A 16,325-nucleotide genomic window follows, 5' to 3' on the forward strand; every position below is an offset into this window, starting at 1 on the left:
CAATAGCAGCCAAGACATTTCCTGAAGAAAGACAGTGTTTGCTGACATTCTGCCTGAATTTCGTTTTCCTACCTTAACACTCAGAATTCTCCCATTGGCCTATAACAAGGGACACTGGAAGAAGCAACCCAATGAAACTGGCGGCTGCGTCACCATAAGGGTTCTACTTTGGACAGTCATTATAGTGTCCACTTGAGTCCCCTCAGAAGGAACTCCTCTCTCTGCAATGGAAGCTGCAGCACCCACTAAGGACACCTGACACTGCCCTCTGCTAAATGTGTTTGGTTCTAGAGCAGGCATATCATGTTCTCAGCTCATACCTGGCCGAATCCTAACTTTTTCCCGTTTCCTGTTTTCCCTCTGCCCCGATTGTCTCACAAACCTATTTTTGTATTTCATGTAGTTTGAATGTATAAAATATAAGAAAACTTAAATGAGTGAATAGCTAATATTCATTTCTGCTTTATAAACTTCTGAAAATAGAGCCTTTTCATGAAAGAACTATGGGCCCCTCCACAGAACACATAACGAGTATAGATCGAATTAGGCGAGAGGTAATTGCACTTATTTAACTTTAGCGTCATGGTTACCTTTACCTGAGAAAAATTTAAACTTTAATTGCAGGTGATGTGACAGCCATCGGTCAGATATTACTGGGCAAAGCACCACAGCTCACTTGAAACAGAGCAAACCAGAAAATCTTCAACCTTCCTGCGACATTAGCAAGGACTCACTTGGTAGGGATCAGCCCTGACAGAGAGAATTTGAAATTTAACTTTTTTTTCAATCATGATGTAAATCTATATGAGTAAATCTTTATATATTGGATGTTGTTCCTTGGCCACACACATATGCGTTCAGTTACTTACGGAAGTACAAGCAAACTTCTCTTCAGTCTTAATACATGAAGACGAAAAGGTGCTATGGGCAAATTAATGTCTTACTAGAAGAAGAGTTTGTCTTATTATTCAAAAATGTCAAACTACGTATAAAAGCTGTGAAGTAAATAGCAAAGTTTATGTAATATGTTGCAAAGAAAGATGAGGTTCTTATATGTTTTTAATTTTTAATGTGGTGAATAGGGTTATATAAAGATAATATTATATATGCTATTTTATTAAATACTATATATTGTTTATGTATACATATATAAAGTTGGCACCACACAAGAGCCATCATTTGTAACTATGAAGCCCTTAAACTTCAGCTTTTAGGCAAGCCAATTTAGTATAGAGTGTACATTGGCAATTTTAAATATTCATTATACTTGATATTAATGACCACATAGCAATGCAAGATATAGTTTTATATCATTGTGCCTCTTTTGATTATAACTAGAAGCTAATTTTGAATTCATTTAATTATCTGACCAAAACAATACATTTTTTGTTTCTTTTTGAAATGTTTGAAAGTATGTTCAAGATACTTTCATAACATAAAACACAAAATAAAACTAATAACATAAAATCTTCAAGATTCGTGGTAGACAACTGTAGTGGATTACATACGTTTTCAGGACTGATCCCACCTGTTGGGAGTGTTGAAGGTGGAGGCTCCCAGCCTCTCCCTCCTGGACTTGCCCTCAGTTGAGAAGAGCTGACTTGACCTAGGTCATACAAGTTGGTGAGGGTGAGGAGAAAAGGATGGGCCCACATGCATTGACTAGTCAATGTTGGGGAGAAAGGTCTGCTCACCTCCTGTGCCTCAAGGTGGGACAACTCTGAAGGGTCGTCCTAGCTCCAGAGGTCCCTATGGGGTCATCTTTTGTTGTACCTGTACGGCAGTTCAATTTCTCCCTCTGCCCATTTCTATTCCTCCACAGATGTTTTTCCGGAGAGCCCTCGCTAATACATTGCCCACGTGCGTGTCTCCACCTCAGAGTCTATTTCATGGAGAATCCACATAAGACAAAGAGAAAAATCCCTTTAGACATGCTCAGAGAGGAATGATTAATATAGAGCAAGTCTTTATAATGGTTTTAATTCAACAAAATTTATTAAACATCTTTGATGTTCTAGGCGTTGTGCTAAGCACTGAAGATATACAGTTAAGCAAACCTGAATTAAGCAAAACTGATCTCACAGAACTCGCTGGCATGAAAACACAGACATGACGACAAGTGAATATAATTCAAAGGAGACAAGCCTGTATTAAGAGGATGGACGAACTGCTCTGAAAGGTTTGAGAAAGGAACACCTATCATTCTGGAGACTGATGAGGCAGGAATGACTTCACTAAGGACAACTGAAAGAAATCCTTCAACAAGCTCAGGCCTTTTGAATCATTCTCTCCTTTCTTTCTCTCACACCCCACATCTAACCTCTCAGAATAAAGCTACTACCTCTGCCTTTAAATATATCTAGAATCCAGGGCTCACTACTCCACAGCTTCTAATCCATGCATCCTAACATCACCCACATCCACAGCCTCGTAACTGGTCTCCCTGCTTCTACTCTTGCTTCTCATGGTCTAGTCTCAACACAGCAGTCAGGTGTTCTGCTAAAATGGAAGTCGTGTCATGAATTCCTCTGCTGAAAACATTCCGAAGTTCTCATTTCATACTGAGGACCAAAGATGTTACACCCACAGGGCCTAGGCCATCTCCACACTGCCCTCCTGTCCGTACCTTTCTCAACTCACCTAGGGGTCTACTCTCGCTCACTCTCTTCCAGCCACTCCGGCTAATTCGATCTTCTTGGTACCCGCCAGCACATACCTGCCTCAGGGCATCTGTACTTATGCCACTTGCTGTCCCCTCTGCCTGACTTCCTCTCTCCCTTCCTTCAGGTTTCTTCAACTGTCAACTTCTTCTGGAGGCCTTCCCAGACCACCCTCCCCAGCACAACATACCCCCTTTTCCCACTTATCTTTCTTCATAGCACTTACCATCTGCTCTGTCTCTGATTACTTATTTCATACAGAGCGTGCCCTTGCTCACCAGACATAAACCTCCTGAGGGCAGGGATCATTATATGTTTTGATTCTGGCTCCATACCCAATACCTACAATTGTCCCAAGAACAGAGTAAATGCTTACTAAATATTTGTTGAATAAATGAGTTTTTACAAATAATGAAGTAAGAGAAAGGTGAAGCCCTTCAGTATGAACAATAGCTGGAAAGTATAGAAATGGAAGTATTTCTAATCTAGTGTGATTCGATTGGAGACATTCTTTGTGGTCAGAGCTGGAAATTTAGGTTACCTTATGTAAACAATGAAATATGGTTGTTATGGGCTGAAATGTGTACCTCCCGCTAAAATTCACATGTTGAAATCCTAGCCCTCAGTACCTCAGAATGTGACTTTATTTGGAGATATGGCCTTTAAAGAGGTGACTAAGTTAAAATGAGGCCATTAAGGCCATACTGGTAGCCTTAAACAATATGACTGGCATCCTTATGAGAAGAGAAATTTGGATGTGGACCATTACAGAAGGAAGATAGTATGAAGACATGGAGAAGATGACCATCTACAAGCCAAGGAGAGAGGCCTCAGAAGAAGCCAATACTTCCAGCACCTTGATCTTGGAATTCTAGCTTCCAGAACTGTGAGAAAATAAATTTCTGTTGTTTAAGCCACCAGTCGGTGGAATTTTGTTATGGCAGCCCTAGCAAACTAATACAGTGATATATACTATTGTTAGAAATTTTGACTTTATCTCACGATCCACTATAGAAATTTAGCAGAGATGGAGGTGAGCTGAGATGAGACCTGAGTTTTAGGAATCTTCTGAAATCTTGCATTTGTGGTAATATGGAGGAAGGATTAGAAAAGGGAAAAGACTTGAGCCATGGAGACTAACCGGGAAGTGTTTGCAACAGTTGGGATCTAGATCAAGCAGAAGGGAAGGAAGAGGCGAGAACAGAATTGGGGGAAGCATCAGAGCCAAAATTGTTGGGACTTAGTGACATATTACAGGTAAGTGACATTAGACATCAGTGCAAATTGAAATTTAGTAAAATACAGACATGCAAAGGAATTCAGATAATAAAATTTATATGGGTTTCAGTGGTCTCATACTTGAGAAAATTTCTCAGTATGGAACCTAAAGACAGATTAAAGCAGCGTTCATGCCGCTCAAGGTGTGAATAGTACTCATTGAGAAAAGGGTCTGCAGAAAGAGCTGCAGACTACATCTCCTCCTTGGGGGTAATATGCACATTAGCATATTAAGGAATCTGGAAAGTTTTGCAATGAAGAAACCTCTTTAACTTTGTCCAAAAAAAAAGTATTTCCCACATTTATTGATTATGGAACACTTTTTTTGTGTGTGAGGCACCTTTTAACCTCTCCCTCAACAAAAATACTCTAGAAATTAACACAGTTTGGAAAACAGTGGTGTATTCTGATGCACTAGAACAGTTCTAAAATAAACAGAGAAACTTTGTCTGGGTAATTTCTATTTCTAATAGCAAAACTAGTCAACACTGTCCTAACAAATTGGCAGAATAAACTCATTAAAGGAATACAGTTGGTTTTCCCGTAGCCTAATTACTACCAGATTAAAAAAGAAAATTCAATCTTTTGAAAGTAGCACGAATTCTTTCACACCCATAAAGGAAAATTACTCAGTGCTTGAAACAAAATAAAATGATATTCTGGTGACTTAAAGGGAAAGTGTAGCTCAAATTCAGAAACCTGGGAGCAATTTTTAACCAGGGTCCTTTGACACTAGAGCACTTATGGTCTAAATGTTCCCATTTTCCATCAGTTTCTGGAATCCACAGTGTCCCTGCACGATGACTCACATGCAATGCGCACGTAGGCCTTCCGGCTCTTGGTGGTACCCGCCGAGCTCCAGGCTACACACTGGCACCAGTAATCTTCAGGCCCAAAGAGTTCTTCCACTTGCTGGCGTGAAATCTCAATGCTTACCTCCCGGACAATGAGACCTGCCAAGGCAAAGGAAGATTTAAGTCAGGAGAAGACTTGTAGTAACAAAATACAAAACACCATACATATATTTTTCCTCCAGTGATCCTTCTTGATGCCATAGACCAACATCCTAGATATTGCCTCTTATCTCCTCTGATTTTCCTCTGGATCCAGTTACTTGATCCACACCTTTTTCATTCTCTTATTTGCTATTTCAAATCTTCTGGATTCACCAGATAATGAAAGTGGAGTTGGTCCATCACTCCATAGAATTACACCTTTCCCGTTATAGCGTAACATTCACCCTCCACCAAGGTACCTTCCTCTGTGTATTGAAACAGTAACTTGAATTTAACATCTTCTAAGGATTCTATCTCAATTATACAGGTTGTGGGTAAGATACCCATATGCTGTACACAGCGTTACAATAACTAAGTCTACCTAATTCTTTACATGAAATGAGAGAGAATGACCTAAAACTATAATCGTAAGTATATAAATCATCAATATATATATTTATATGCACAAATATGTGTATCAGTTTTTATTACATGACCTAGTACTTTATAAATATGTGGTGATTTTTCAAAACTAAGTCATTTTAAACAGCTTTGTCTATTATTAAGGCACATTGTTTTTCTTAAAAGAAATACTAGCCTTAGTTAACAAACCCCTGCTGTTCTATCCAAAGAATGTATGACTTTAAGGTTTTCATGAGTAATATTTTGAAAGCCCAAGTGTGTCTCTATAATAACAATGTAACCAAAATCCTGTTAAAAATAAAGTGGCTTCTAGTTAAAATGCTCAAATAATTGGAATTTATTTCACAGTATTATGTAATCCTAAAATAACAAAAATTGAACTAAGAATCTGGGATTATCATTTTAGGGGTATTCATCCTGCAATATGCCTCTTTGCATGAGCAAGAAGGATTATCTGAACAATATACGTGGGCAACTGCCAGTTCTCTTGCACATACTTCCAGCATGGAGTGTCTACTGAGAGAACTGGCAGGGGCACCATTTAGGGAGTAGGAGAATTTGCTCTGGGTCGAGTAGGAGCACAGTAAGAGAAGTTCAATGTATTACTCTGTACTGTTTATTCATTCATTCACCAAATATCTACTGAGTATCAATCATGTGGAACATATTGCACTAGGTACCTGTGAAACTCTGATGAGTCAAACAGTCATTGCCCTCAATGAACTTTTATTTTTTATTTTTTTAAATAAATTTATTTATTTATTTATTTTTGCTGTGTTGGGTCTTCGTTTCTGTGCGAGGGCTTTCTCTAGTTGCGGCAAGTGGGGGCCACTCTTCATCGCGGTGCGCGGGCCTCTCACTGTCGCGGCCTCTCTTGTTGCGGAGCACAGGCTCCAGACGCGCAGGCTCAGTAGTTGTGGCTCACGGGCCCAGCTGCTCCGCGGCATGTGGGATCTTCCCAGACCAGGGCTCGAACCCGTGTCCCCTGCATTAGCAGGCAGATTCTCAACCACTGCGCCACCAGGGAAGCCCAAACTTTTATTTTTGTGAGGAGGATACATAAAAGTCTCCAACATGAGTTAGGTTGATTAAATCCTATGGGGAGAGGGACAGGGCACATGGGAAGAAGTAGGAAAGGGAAGGAGGAGACTGAGAACCCAGGAGAAGACAACTGAGCACTGGACACAGAGAATACTAGCATGAGATGAAACTAGAGACAAGAAAGGGACCACTTTACATACATTCTTGTAAACCCGCAGTTCTCAAAGTTATGGCCCACAAAACAGCTTTATCAGCATCACTCGGGAACTTGTTGAAAATGCAGATTCCTGGGCCCCACTCCAGACTCAGTGAACAAGAAAAATGGAGAGTTCGGCCCAGCAATATTTTAACGAGCCCTCCAGGAATTCTGATGCATGCTACAGTTTGAGAACCACTATTGTACACCATGTTTAGGATCTGGGATGTCTTTCTGAGAACCAAGTGTTTTAAGTTAAAAGATGACATAATCAGATGAGAATTAAAAAATATACAGATATAAATATATATACGATATATATGATATAATGATATGTACAAGATATAAAGTTTAACTAGTTCCTAAAAGTTATGATATTTTAAAATGTTTGATCATGACTTCTTGGTATAGGTAACATGAAAGAGGTGTCATCTGGAGAGCCTAAAAAGGGGTATTCCAGTACTTACCCTAAAATCTAGGACATGTTCATATGGGTAAAAGCACTCAGGGAAATTAACAACCACCCAACAATAGTAGGTGCTGACCCATTGGGGGATAAACAATTCTTCCTATCACAAGCTGATGGGAGTTGAGTCACAGAAACAACTAAGTCCTTAGGTCCACTCGTGAGTCCCTGAACTGGAATGAAGCCCAGGAAAGTGGGTTTGATAAGCCCAAGGCACGGCAAAATCCTGATGGGGCGACTCTATTTACAAAAGTTATAATTAAGTATATTTAATATTATTTTAACATTTTGGAAATTAGTAACGTTTTTATGTTTATAGAGTGATAAGTTTGAAAAGAATTTTCAAGTAACTGGCATATCCCAATCCGTCACCCTTCAATGAAAAGATTACTATATTATTTTAGCCAATGTCCAACCAATAAAACAAGTCTCCACAGTAAAAAACCAACTTAATAACAAATAACACTAATTTCTTTCCTCTTTCCTGGTCCTTGCTTGGGCTTTTCATTTTCCTGTCTCATTGTAATTGTTCTCATTTTTCTGATATCTAGAAATCTGTGCAAAGATGGGGCAGAGCCTTCCCTCCTTTCCTGCCTCCTTTCTTTTTACTCCACTCTCTGGTTTTTAAAACTTTTGTCTGTTTTACTTGTTTATACCTTCTCTGTTCATGCAGAAAGTCAGTTACTGGAAATGAAACTCTTCCTCTAAAGGTTGCTGCAGTCACCAAAGGGCGGATAAACCTGCAGTATTTCCTTAGAACTATAATGGTTCTTTCCAAAATGTAGAGCAGCAACAAACGGGCTCAGGACAGTAAAACCACATACAAATATTTTGTGTCCCAAGGTGATAACTTCAGGTTTCATTCCCCCCACCCCACCTTTTACTTAAAGCAATTACAGGAAACCTAATTAAATGCTAGGAGAACTTCATGAGGGCCACTGTATCCTTTTGCCCTAAGAGACTCATGGATGTTTCTACTGAGCACAAATCTAAATCCTTTTAAGAAGCCACAGACCCGCCTGCTACAGGGATTATTCATCATACGAATGTTCTGAATTGTGTGGCCCAGGCTCCCCATGGGCACAGGAGTCAAGCACACACCGATTTTTGTCTTCAACTTCACAGATGCCCCATCCAGGAGGAGATGGATTAATTACAGCTCTGTATACTGGACCCGCCACATACCCAAAGTTTACACTCCAACGTGTGGTCAACAACACCAGAACAAGAAAAAACTGGAGCATGAAGTTATCTAAACACTTACATTTTAGAATTCTCTAGAATTAGCTGCATTATTCAGACTCTGAGTTACTCAGTTACATATCATCTTTTCATTACCATAGGTAAGTTCATTACCTATGACATTTTGTTCATCAAACCAGAGGCTAGTGGTTTGGCTAAAAGTAGGTAATATCCTTTTTCTTTGAAAGTGCAATTTCCAACCTGCTTGAAGTCTTGAGATGGAAAAAGCAACCTGCCTTGAAATTTGAAATGCCACCAGCATTACTTCCAAGCAGGTTGCTTTGAAGAGCATTTGGGAACTTGAAATTGGTTTCAGGTTATTTAAGGGTGGGGGGAAATGATTCGGTCTACAGGATTTACTCAAATACAAATGTGTATTTTCCATCCTGTCTGATAACGTCAAAGATTTCCCATCACTGTTCTTCCTTTAATAGCGGCATCTCAAGGATGCATGCTGTTTGAAGTTTGCAGTGATTTGCTTTTACAATAGGAATCGCTGTGGTTTGGGAGCCAGAGTGCAGCAAAGTAATTAGCATACTTTACCAAGAAGTCTTATAATGAGCATGAACATGTACTTGTTAATAGGGAGTTTCACATGATTTTAGAAATTCAGATGCAAATGCCACCTTCTGATTGGATCTTTGTGAGGCTATACGTGAATTTGGCAATAAAATCTGGTAATTGACATCTATTCCTTATCTTTAGCATAAATTTAACTTCATAATAGTCAAGCACCATAAATAGTGTTTTTCTAGAGATTATTATAATGTGATCAAAAATCCATGATTAATCCTGTTGCATAATTATTTAAAACAATATCCACATTCCCCCAGAAATGTAATCTGCAGTGCTGTCAGCAAATATTAAAAGTCCACTAATGTCAAAAGTTATGTTGTTCCAGAAATGTAAAGATGTATAAAATATCACATCCAGCCTTGTGCTATTCATTTATCATGTTTATTAGGTGATACTCAAAAATCATGCATTATCTTAAAGATTTTTAAAATATGCTCATCAAATCTGCATCTTCTAATACCCCATGTATGTTTCACGAAAAAGCATCCTCACCTCATGTTAGACTTAGGTGTTATGTGTGCCTGAGTTGCATTTCTCACTCCTCCCAATTACTTTATCTTTCATACGCAAAGGGAAGTTTTGAAACACCATGTTGTGCAGAGCTGGCAATTCTATTACTTCCAGCACTCTCCCTATTGGGAGAAGAGCTGCAGACGTGACTCTACCAAATCTCATTACGGTATATTCAAAGTTAGTACACAGATTGGTGGGAAATGCACAAAGCTGCAGGGAAGGATGTTCTGGAATAGATTACAACATTTTATTGAATTAGTGTGGTCTCTTTTTCATGTTTTTTTCCAGAGCTTAACCCTATTAGTTTTCACTAATATCTAAAATATGAAACATAGCAGCTCAAGATGTCTTAATATAAATTTAACCACACAAAATGCTATCATTGTTTAAAAGGATGTCATACCATAAAAAAAACTGATTGTTGTTTTAGCAACTTATAACTCTTACTAAGATAATCAAAATATGAAAACTCAAAAGGTAGAACTTTATAATTAAGACATTGTTTTATGTTACATGAAGTCATTTGACAATCTTTAAAGTACATCAGGAAAAGAAGACACTGTAAACGCATAATTTACCGACTTCTCTCTGAAATGTTTTCCCTGAATTTTTAATATAATATTTAATATATAAACAGTCCATCTAATTAACTAAAATTACTTTGTATAATTGGGAATTGCAACTTACCAGTGTATTTGATTTATTATGAGTATAATTTTGTTAAAGTTACATTTACTATCTTTGTGATCAAGATGAATTTACCAAAAAGTCAAGGAATAACATGGCTGGGACTTAGTGGTTCAAGAGATTTGCTTGGAAGCATTTCATACCTAGGCCATTGACTTGATTACCTTTTATGTGATAGTTTCTAGTCACTTGGTTCTGGTTTGGCATTCTGTGTCCAAAGGGGATTTGTGTTTTGTTTTGTTATATTTTTGTTTTGTCTAGAGCTGAGAAAAAATTATTCATTGGATTATGTATCTGGAGTGGGGAGACATCTAGTGCTTCTAGAAAGCTATATGACAACCATAGATAAACGCAGTCTTCCCCCCGAAACTTGAAAATTTAATTGCAAGATGATATTAAACTAGAGTGACAAATGATACTTACCCTGACAATGCTAACACTGTTTTTCCCTTTTCTTTTTAGGAGTGTCAGGTTCTAGATGTTACAGGAGAAACAGTGCTCCTACTTTTGATTTGACTTTCTAACCCCATCAAACCTAGGGCTGTAAGTATGAAAGATAATTGGAGTGGTGGGTATACGAAATATTTTCTCTTACTTAAAGAGTTGTATGAATGAGTTGACAGAAATTAATCTTACCAGCTTTGGCCCATCATGTAATTCCAATTCTTGACTTTGGTGATGAAAAACCTATTGAATCTCTGTTCCAAGAAGCCTTTCTGAGACCAAAATGGGAACTAAAATGCTTTCTGTAATTAATCTCTTCTCATATGTCAATGTTCTTTAGAATATAAAGAAGCTATTCTGTGAAAATATGATGATGGCAATGTGTTCAGTTTGGAAGGACACAAAGCACATTCCACTGAGAAAGCAAACATATTATTCGTCTAAATATTTTTCCTAAAACATCAAACATTATATATATTTGAATGTATATTCCAACATTTTTCTTTAAAAGTATAATTCTTAATCATTATTTAAATCTAACTACATGCATTCCTTTCTGTCCCTATTTCATGTGATTTGTTAGTAATTTCAAGAGAAGTAATTTTAACAAAATTTTAAAAAAAGATTCCTGTCAATAAGGGTGGGGAATAATAACATGTTATTGTAGATTAGTTAACTGTGGACTTATGAATTATAGACCTTACTATTACTTTTGTCCAGTCATTCATTCAATAGGTATTTGTTGAGACTCTACTATGTGCCACGCACTCTTCTATGTGCTGAGGACACAGTGGTAAAGAAGATAGATAAGGATTCTATCCTCCTATGGGTTACATTCTATTGTGGAGCTTGTTCTTGAGCAACTGTTTCAGGCACAGTAGTTTCCAAGGTGGGCATAGAGATGAAATGCTTATGGATCCCTTTTTCAGAAGTTTACTGTCTGATACTAGAGATAAAAATAGTAGCTTACTGAGTAAAGGGGCTCTGTCATATGCACTGTATATCCAACAGTATAGTAATTGGCACAAATATTTGTCTAGTTAATGTATGTTAAATGAATGAATGATTTGTTTGTTATAGCTATAATACAAAGTAGTGTTAAATCCAAGCTACAGGTAAATTTAATTGTAGCTCAGAACAGTAAAGGTAACTAGTATTTATTGAACATCTACCATGGGTCTCAGTTAATCTGCATAATAATCCTTGGGATTAATATTGTTACACCTCTAATACAGGTAAGACGTGGAGGTCAGAATTTAAACAATTGTTCACACAGCTAATAACTACTGAAATCAGGATTTAGATCCACATTTGTCTGAATCCAGTGTTCCTATTCCTTTCACTACACCAATATTCCTTAAACTGTGTCTTAAAAAAGTGGTTTTTGCTCAAATAAGTTTGGGGATTTCTGCTTAATACAACTTTCTCTTAGAAACTCAGAGTGCCCATTAGTATACTGAAGGCATTGGTCAGAAGTTCTGCCATAAAGAAGTAGGTTTAATTCGGATTGCCACCATTCCCCCCAAATTTATTAAACCATAGAACCCTACAGTCAACATAAACACAGAACCCATTTCATCATAGCTTTCAATGTGGTTTTGTTTAGCATTCACCAGATGTTGATCTATTGAATAAAAGTAATCCATTGTTTGGAAAATTCTGAAAACCCCATAAAGAAAGCTATAGAGAAATTTCTTTAGAAGGAGAGATCACAGGAAACCTGGGGAATGGAATATTTGAGTTTTAAGCCAAAGCATGGTTTGGGTTTAAAAATTTAGAGAGGAATCAAAGACACTTGAGGAGAAGAGAACAGCAAGAAGCCAAAGGGCAGAGATGAAAAAGCATGGTGACCACCGTGCAGAGTAGTTTACAAGAATTAAGTAAAGAAGACCATGGAATTAGAAGAGAGATTCCTGGAGAGCCTTGTATGCAAGTTACAGAAGACTGTATTGTGGAGAAGGGAGCCTGTGAAAATTGTACAGTGGTGAAATGACATTTTTAAAAATGACATATCCTTTAGGAAGATTAATATGACTTTACTAGTAAACAAAACTAATCTAATTTACTTGAATTGAATTTTACTAATTTTAATTTTAATTATCATTACAAATTTCTTTTCAGATCAATGATCTTACAACAAGTCATTAATCATAAGTGTTAAGAGCAATATTCTTGGTGACCCTCTGAAAACAGTCTGATAATAAAAATCAGGTACATATATTCAGAATAATAATTACTCATACTGTCAGGCTTTTATTTTTTTTCTTATCCCAAATGATTTAGAAACAAGCATTAAGAGCCATCACCTCTGGAGTGACTGCCACTTACAACAGTTCATATGTAGGATATTGGGGACAGCTACTTGTTTATCTTAAAAGCAATACATTTCATATTCTTTAAAAAAATTTTTAAGTCAAACTATAAATGCTCATTTTTTAAAAATATTCAAATCATCCAGACAATTATTATGACAACTGAGGGACTAGACAAATACTTGTCTAATACACAGCAACCCAGTGATTTATTTAGATAAGAGAATAAATTCCTGCTTTGTATATACTATCTGACTTCTAGAAAGTCTTAAATCCATCAAGCCGTGGTTTCCCAACTTGTAAAATAAAGTTAAGAATTTGTTCATTCCATTGGTTTGTGAGGAAAGAAATGAAATAACAGCTACAAAAGTTCTTGAAATCTATAAAATTCCTTTTAAATATCCTATAAAATAGTAATTGAAAATAAAACTACATTCTGTTAACAAAATTACCATTGGAGGTACTAACATAGTTTTAAGGGAGGGGAAGGGGGGAAGAACACCCTGACTGGAAATTGTATTAGTCACATACCCAGATGAGAAAGACATGGCTGGTTTGGGAAATTTTCAACAGAGTTGGGAGAGTTCAGTCTGGGTGGGGACGTGAACTGTCCAGGGCAATGCAGATGTGGCTACGATATTTAGAAATGAAATCTGAACAGCAGGAATAAGTTCTAGTGATTTGCCTTTAAGTTTCCTGTCCTTCAGCCAAATCACCCAGGACTTTACTCACCCCCTAGGTGCCTACTACATTAGAGCACAGATAGAGTAAATCTACCCTGATGGGATGAGTGAAGAGTCTACTGATTTCAGGAACGAAGAAGCTTGCACAGCTCTCACCCATCAGGAATTTCTTACATCCCTATCCCAGTACCCAGGTGAGGCAGGGACACTAAGCAACTGAACAGAAATAACTAACTAGGGTAGTTCTGACTAATTTGGGGCAGAATAAGCAAACTTCCGTCGTTTAGAGAAGACTTAAAATTGATAAACACAATCACGTTTTCTAGAGTCTTTCTTCACTGTCCAACTAGGATGTGAGCTCCATCAGGGTAGAAATTTTTGTGTGTTACCTGATGTTGCTGTGGCCTAGAATAATACCTGGTACATATTGTAGGCATACAATAAATATTTGTTGAATTAATGAAAGAATATTTCCCCCAGTACACTATGATATACTTATTATTTAAAAGATATGTGATTGTGTTCCCTTAGACTTTAGCGGAAAGGAACTTTCAGTCATGATGGCAGTTGTACCTCCTATTCTAGCCAGAAAGACATAATCAAACACAGCTCTGATTTAAATTTTGAACATGTTTGGTATTTGCACTAAGAACAGGGAACAAAAAGTGGAGTTACTGTAATGCTTTTTAGAGCCTCCAAAATTGTTGGGCCTCCAGTAAAAGCTGAGTGAAAACGGATCAAGTATCAGTGAGAAGATCCTTTTTTCTTATCCTTTTAAAAAAGAATTCTAGTATGCGAGAATGACTCAATTTACAAGAAGGAAAAAACTTAACTTGTGAAATTCTAAGTAGAGATGAAAAATATTAGCATTTCATATTTTCAAGCCAGGAGTATGTACTGAACTCCTGCTGAGACAATTTTCAATTTTAACTTTATAGAGAGACTGAGAAATAACTATTTGTTCTGATATTTCCAAAATATTTTTATATATTCTGAGATCCCTGCCTCAAATCTTTCTTTTATTATTCCAAAGGGAAAGATGATTTAATAAAATAATGCAAATAAGTATAACGCACTTAAACTTTTTTCCTTTTTTTAAATGCAGAGAATGTCTCTTTGACCTTCTGCTGATTCTAAGTTACATATACTTAGTTTTTGATAAACATAAGGCTTTAGGTAGAATTCCAGAAGACAATACTGCTACATTATTTGCCAGTAAAACCTTATGTTTAATTCATCCTTGGCAATTAACTTAATTGAGAGTATGATCTTTGGAGAAGGACTTGGTTCAAATTCTAGTTCCTCAAATGACTAGATGTATGACCTTGGGAAAATTCCTCTACCTCACTAAATAGCACTTTCCTCAACTAGAAAATAGGAATTAAAATTCCTAACTCAATGGGTTATTTTAAGGATTAAATGACGTGATATATGTAAAACTCTTAGCAGAGTAAGCCCTTAATACGATACTAACTAGCCTAACTAATGTGATTTCAGAAGCTAAAATAGTTTATGCCATGCTGTGTACTACACAATGCCCTTCATTTCAGAGCTTTACAAAATTAAAGTCTATGTTTCCATCACAGAAGTCTTCAGGGCAGCTATTTTGTGTGAGCTTTCTTAGTAATTCAGGCTTCATCTATCTTCAACCTACATCTTCTCAACCATGGCTACCAGGGTCTCCAAGCAAGGAGAAGAGAGCACAGAGAGCTCACACCTGCTCTTAAAAGGCTGGGCTCTGAAGTTCAACATAGCTCACTTATAGCCCATGGGCTAGAAGTAATCGCTTGGCCAAGCTGCACGGCAAGGAAGTGGGACTTGTAATATTCCTGTGTGCCCAGGAAGGAGAGAATACGACATAAATGTTAGATGGCCTTCTACAATATAATTGAGTTTTCAAATATCTGAATGTGTGATTTTAATATTATGCCCCAAATGCTATAAAACAGTATAATTGGCTTATTATGTAAGAAAAATATTTTCAAATAGTGTGCTTACAGTTTTTCAAAATACTATTTCTAAAATAAATGTTGAAGAAATTGATGTGAAAATCTAGGTTATAATGTTTAGTTACTATTATAATTTTCTTTACAGTCCAACATCTTATTTTGATGTTTTCACAAGAGATAGGAAAACTAAAACTTGAAATAATGTAAGAGTGATGCCTGATTCTGAATGTCGTGTGTAACTTGTAATGTCTTCATGTCCATTCTGCACTAGCACCACAAAGAAAAATAAAGAAGGAAAAATGATTGTTTCCCACCACGAGCTCTGATTTCCTGAGATATTTATGTAACTGTATAATACTGCCAACTGAACAAACAGCTTCAATCATGTGTCTGTTCATATCTCCAGGTAAAGTTTTGTTCTTTTCCTTTCTTTTATAAATGTATTCCCTTCAAAGGATACATACCCTAGTGGATAAACAATCTCTATGGGAGAACCGGAAAGCTAGCTATTTAGTATGTGCAGTTCAGTGTCATAAGGCGTGGAATCACAATAATTAATATTTTGTGATGATACACTAATAAAGATGATATTTGCATGATTAGCCAGGTTTTTAGTAAAGTGAAATTAATGGATAGGACTATTCAGTCTGAAGGATAGATACAACATGCTGACAAACAAAACTGGGTTTCAGCATAAAGTGGGTATGTTATATAAGCAGTATACATATGCACCAAATAATACTATGTATATTTATATGTATATCATTCATCTAGTATTTTCTTTTTACTTCCAAGTTGGAATGCATTTACTTCTTACCCTACAAGCCCATTTAGTCACATTTCTGTCAGATCCCACTTGC

General features: G+C 36.9%; 1 protein-coding gene across 2 annotated transcripts in view; it reads right to left on the reverse strand.

Moving 5' to 3' along the window:
- Window positions 1-16,325, reverse strand: part of UNC5C (unc-5 netrin receptor C) — a 410,747-nt gene that overhangs the window by 140,154 nt on the left and 254,268 nt on the right. For both annotated transcript variants that reach the window (XM_068542466.1, XM_068542465.1), the window contains exon 3: window positions 4,748-4,891. In XM_068542466.1, the coding sequence (XP_068398567.1) occupies window positions 4,748-4,891 (144 nt within the window). The remainder of the gene's footprint in view (window positions 1-4,747; window positions 4,892-16,325) is intronic.

Source organism: Eschrichtius robustus, chromosome 4 (genome assembly GCF_028021215.1).
Source record: "Eschrichtius robustus isolate mEscRob2 chromosome 4, mEscRob2.pri, whole genome shotgun sequence".
NCBI classification, from domain to species: domain Eukaryota; kingdom Metazoa; phylum Chordata; class Mammalia; order Artiodactyla; family Eschrichtiidae; genus Eschrichtius; species Eschrichtius robustus.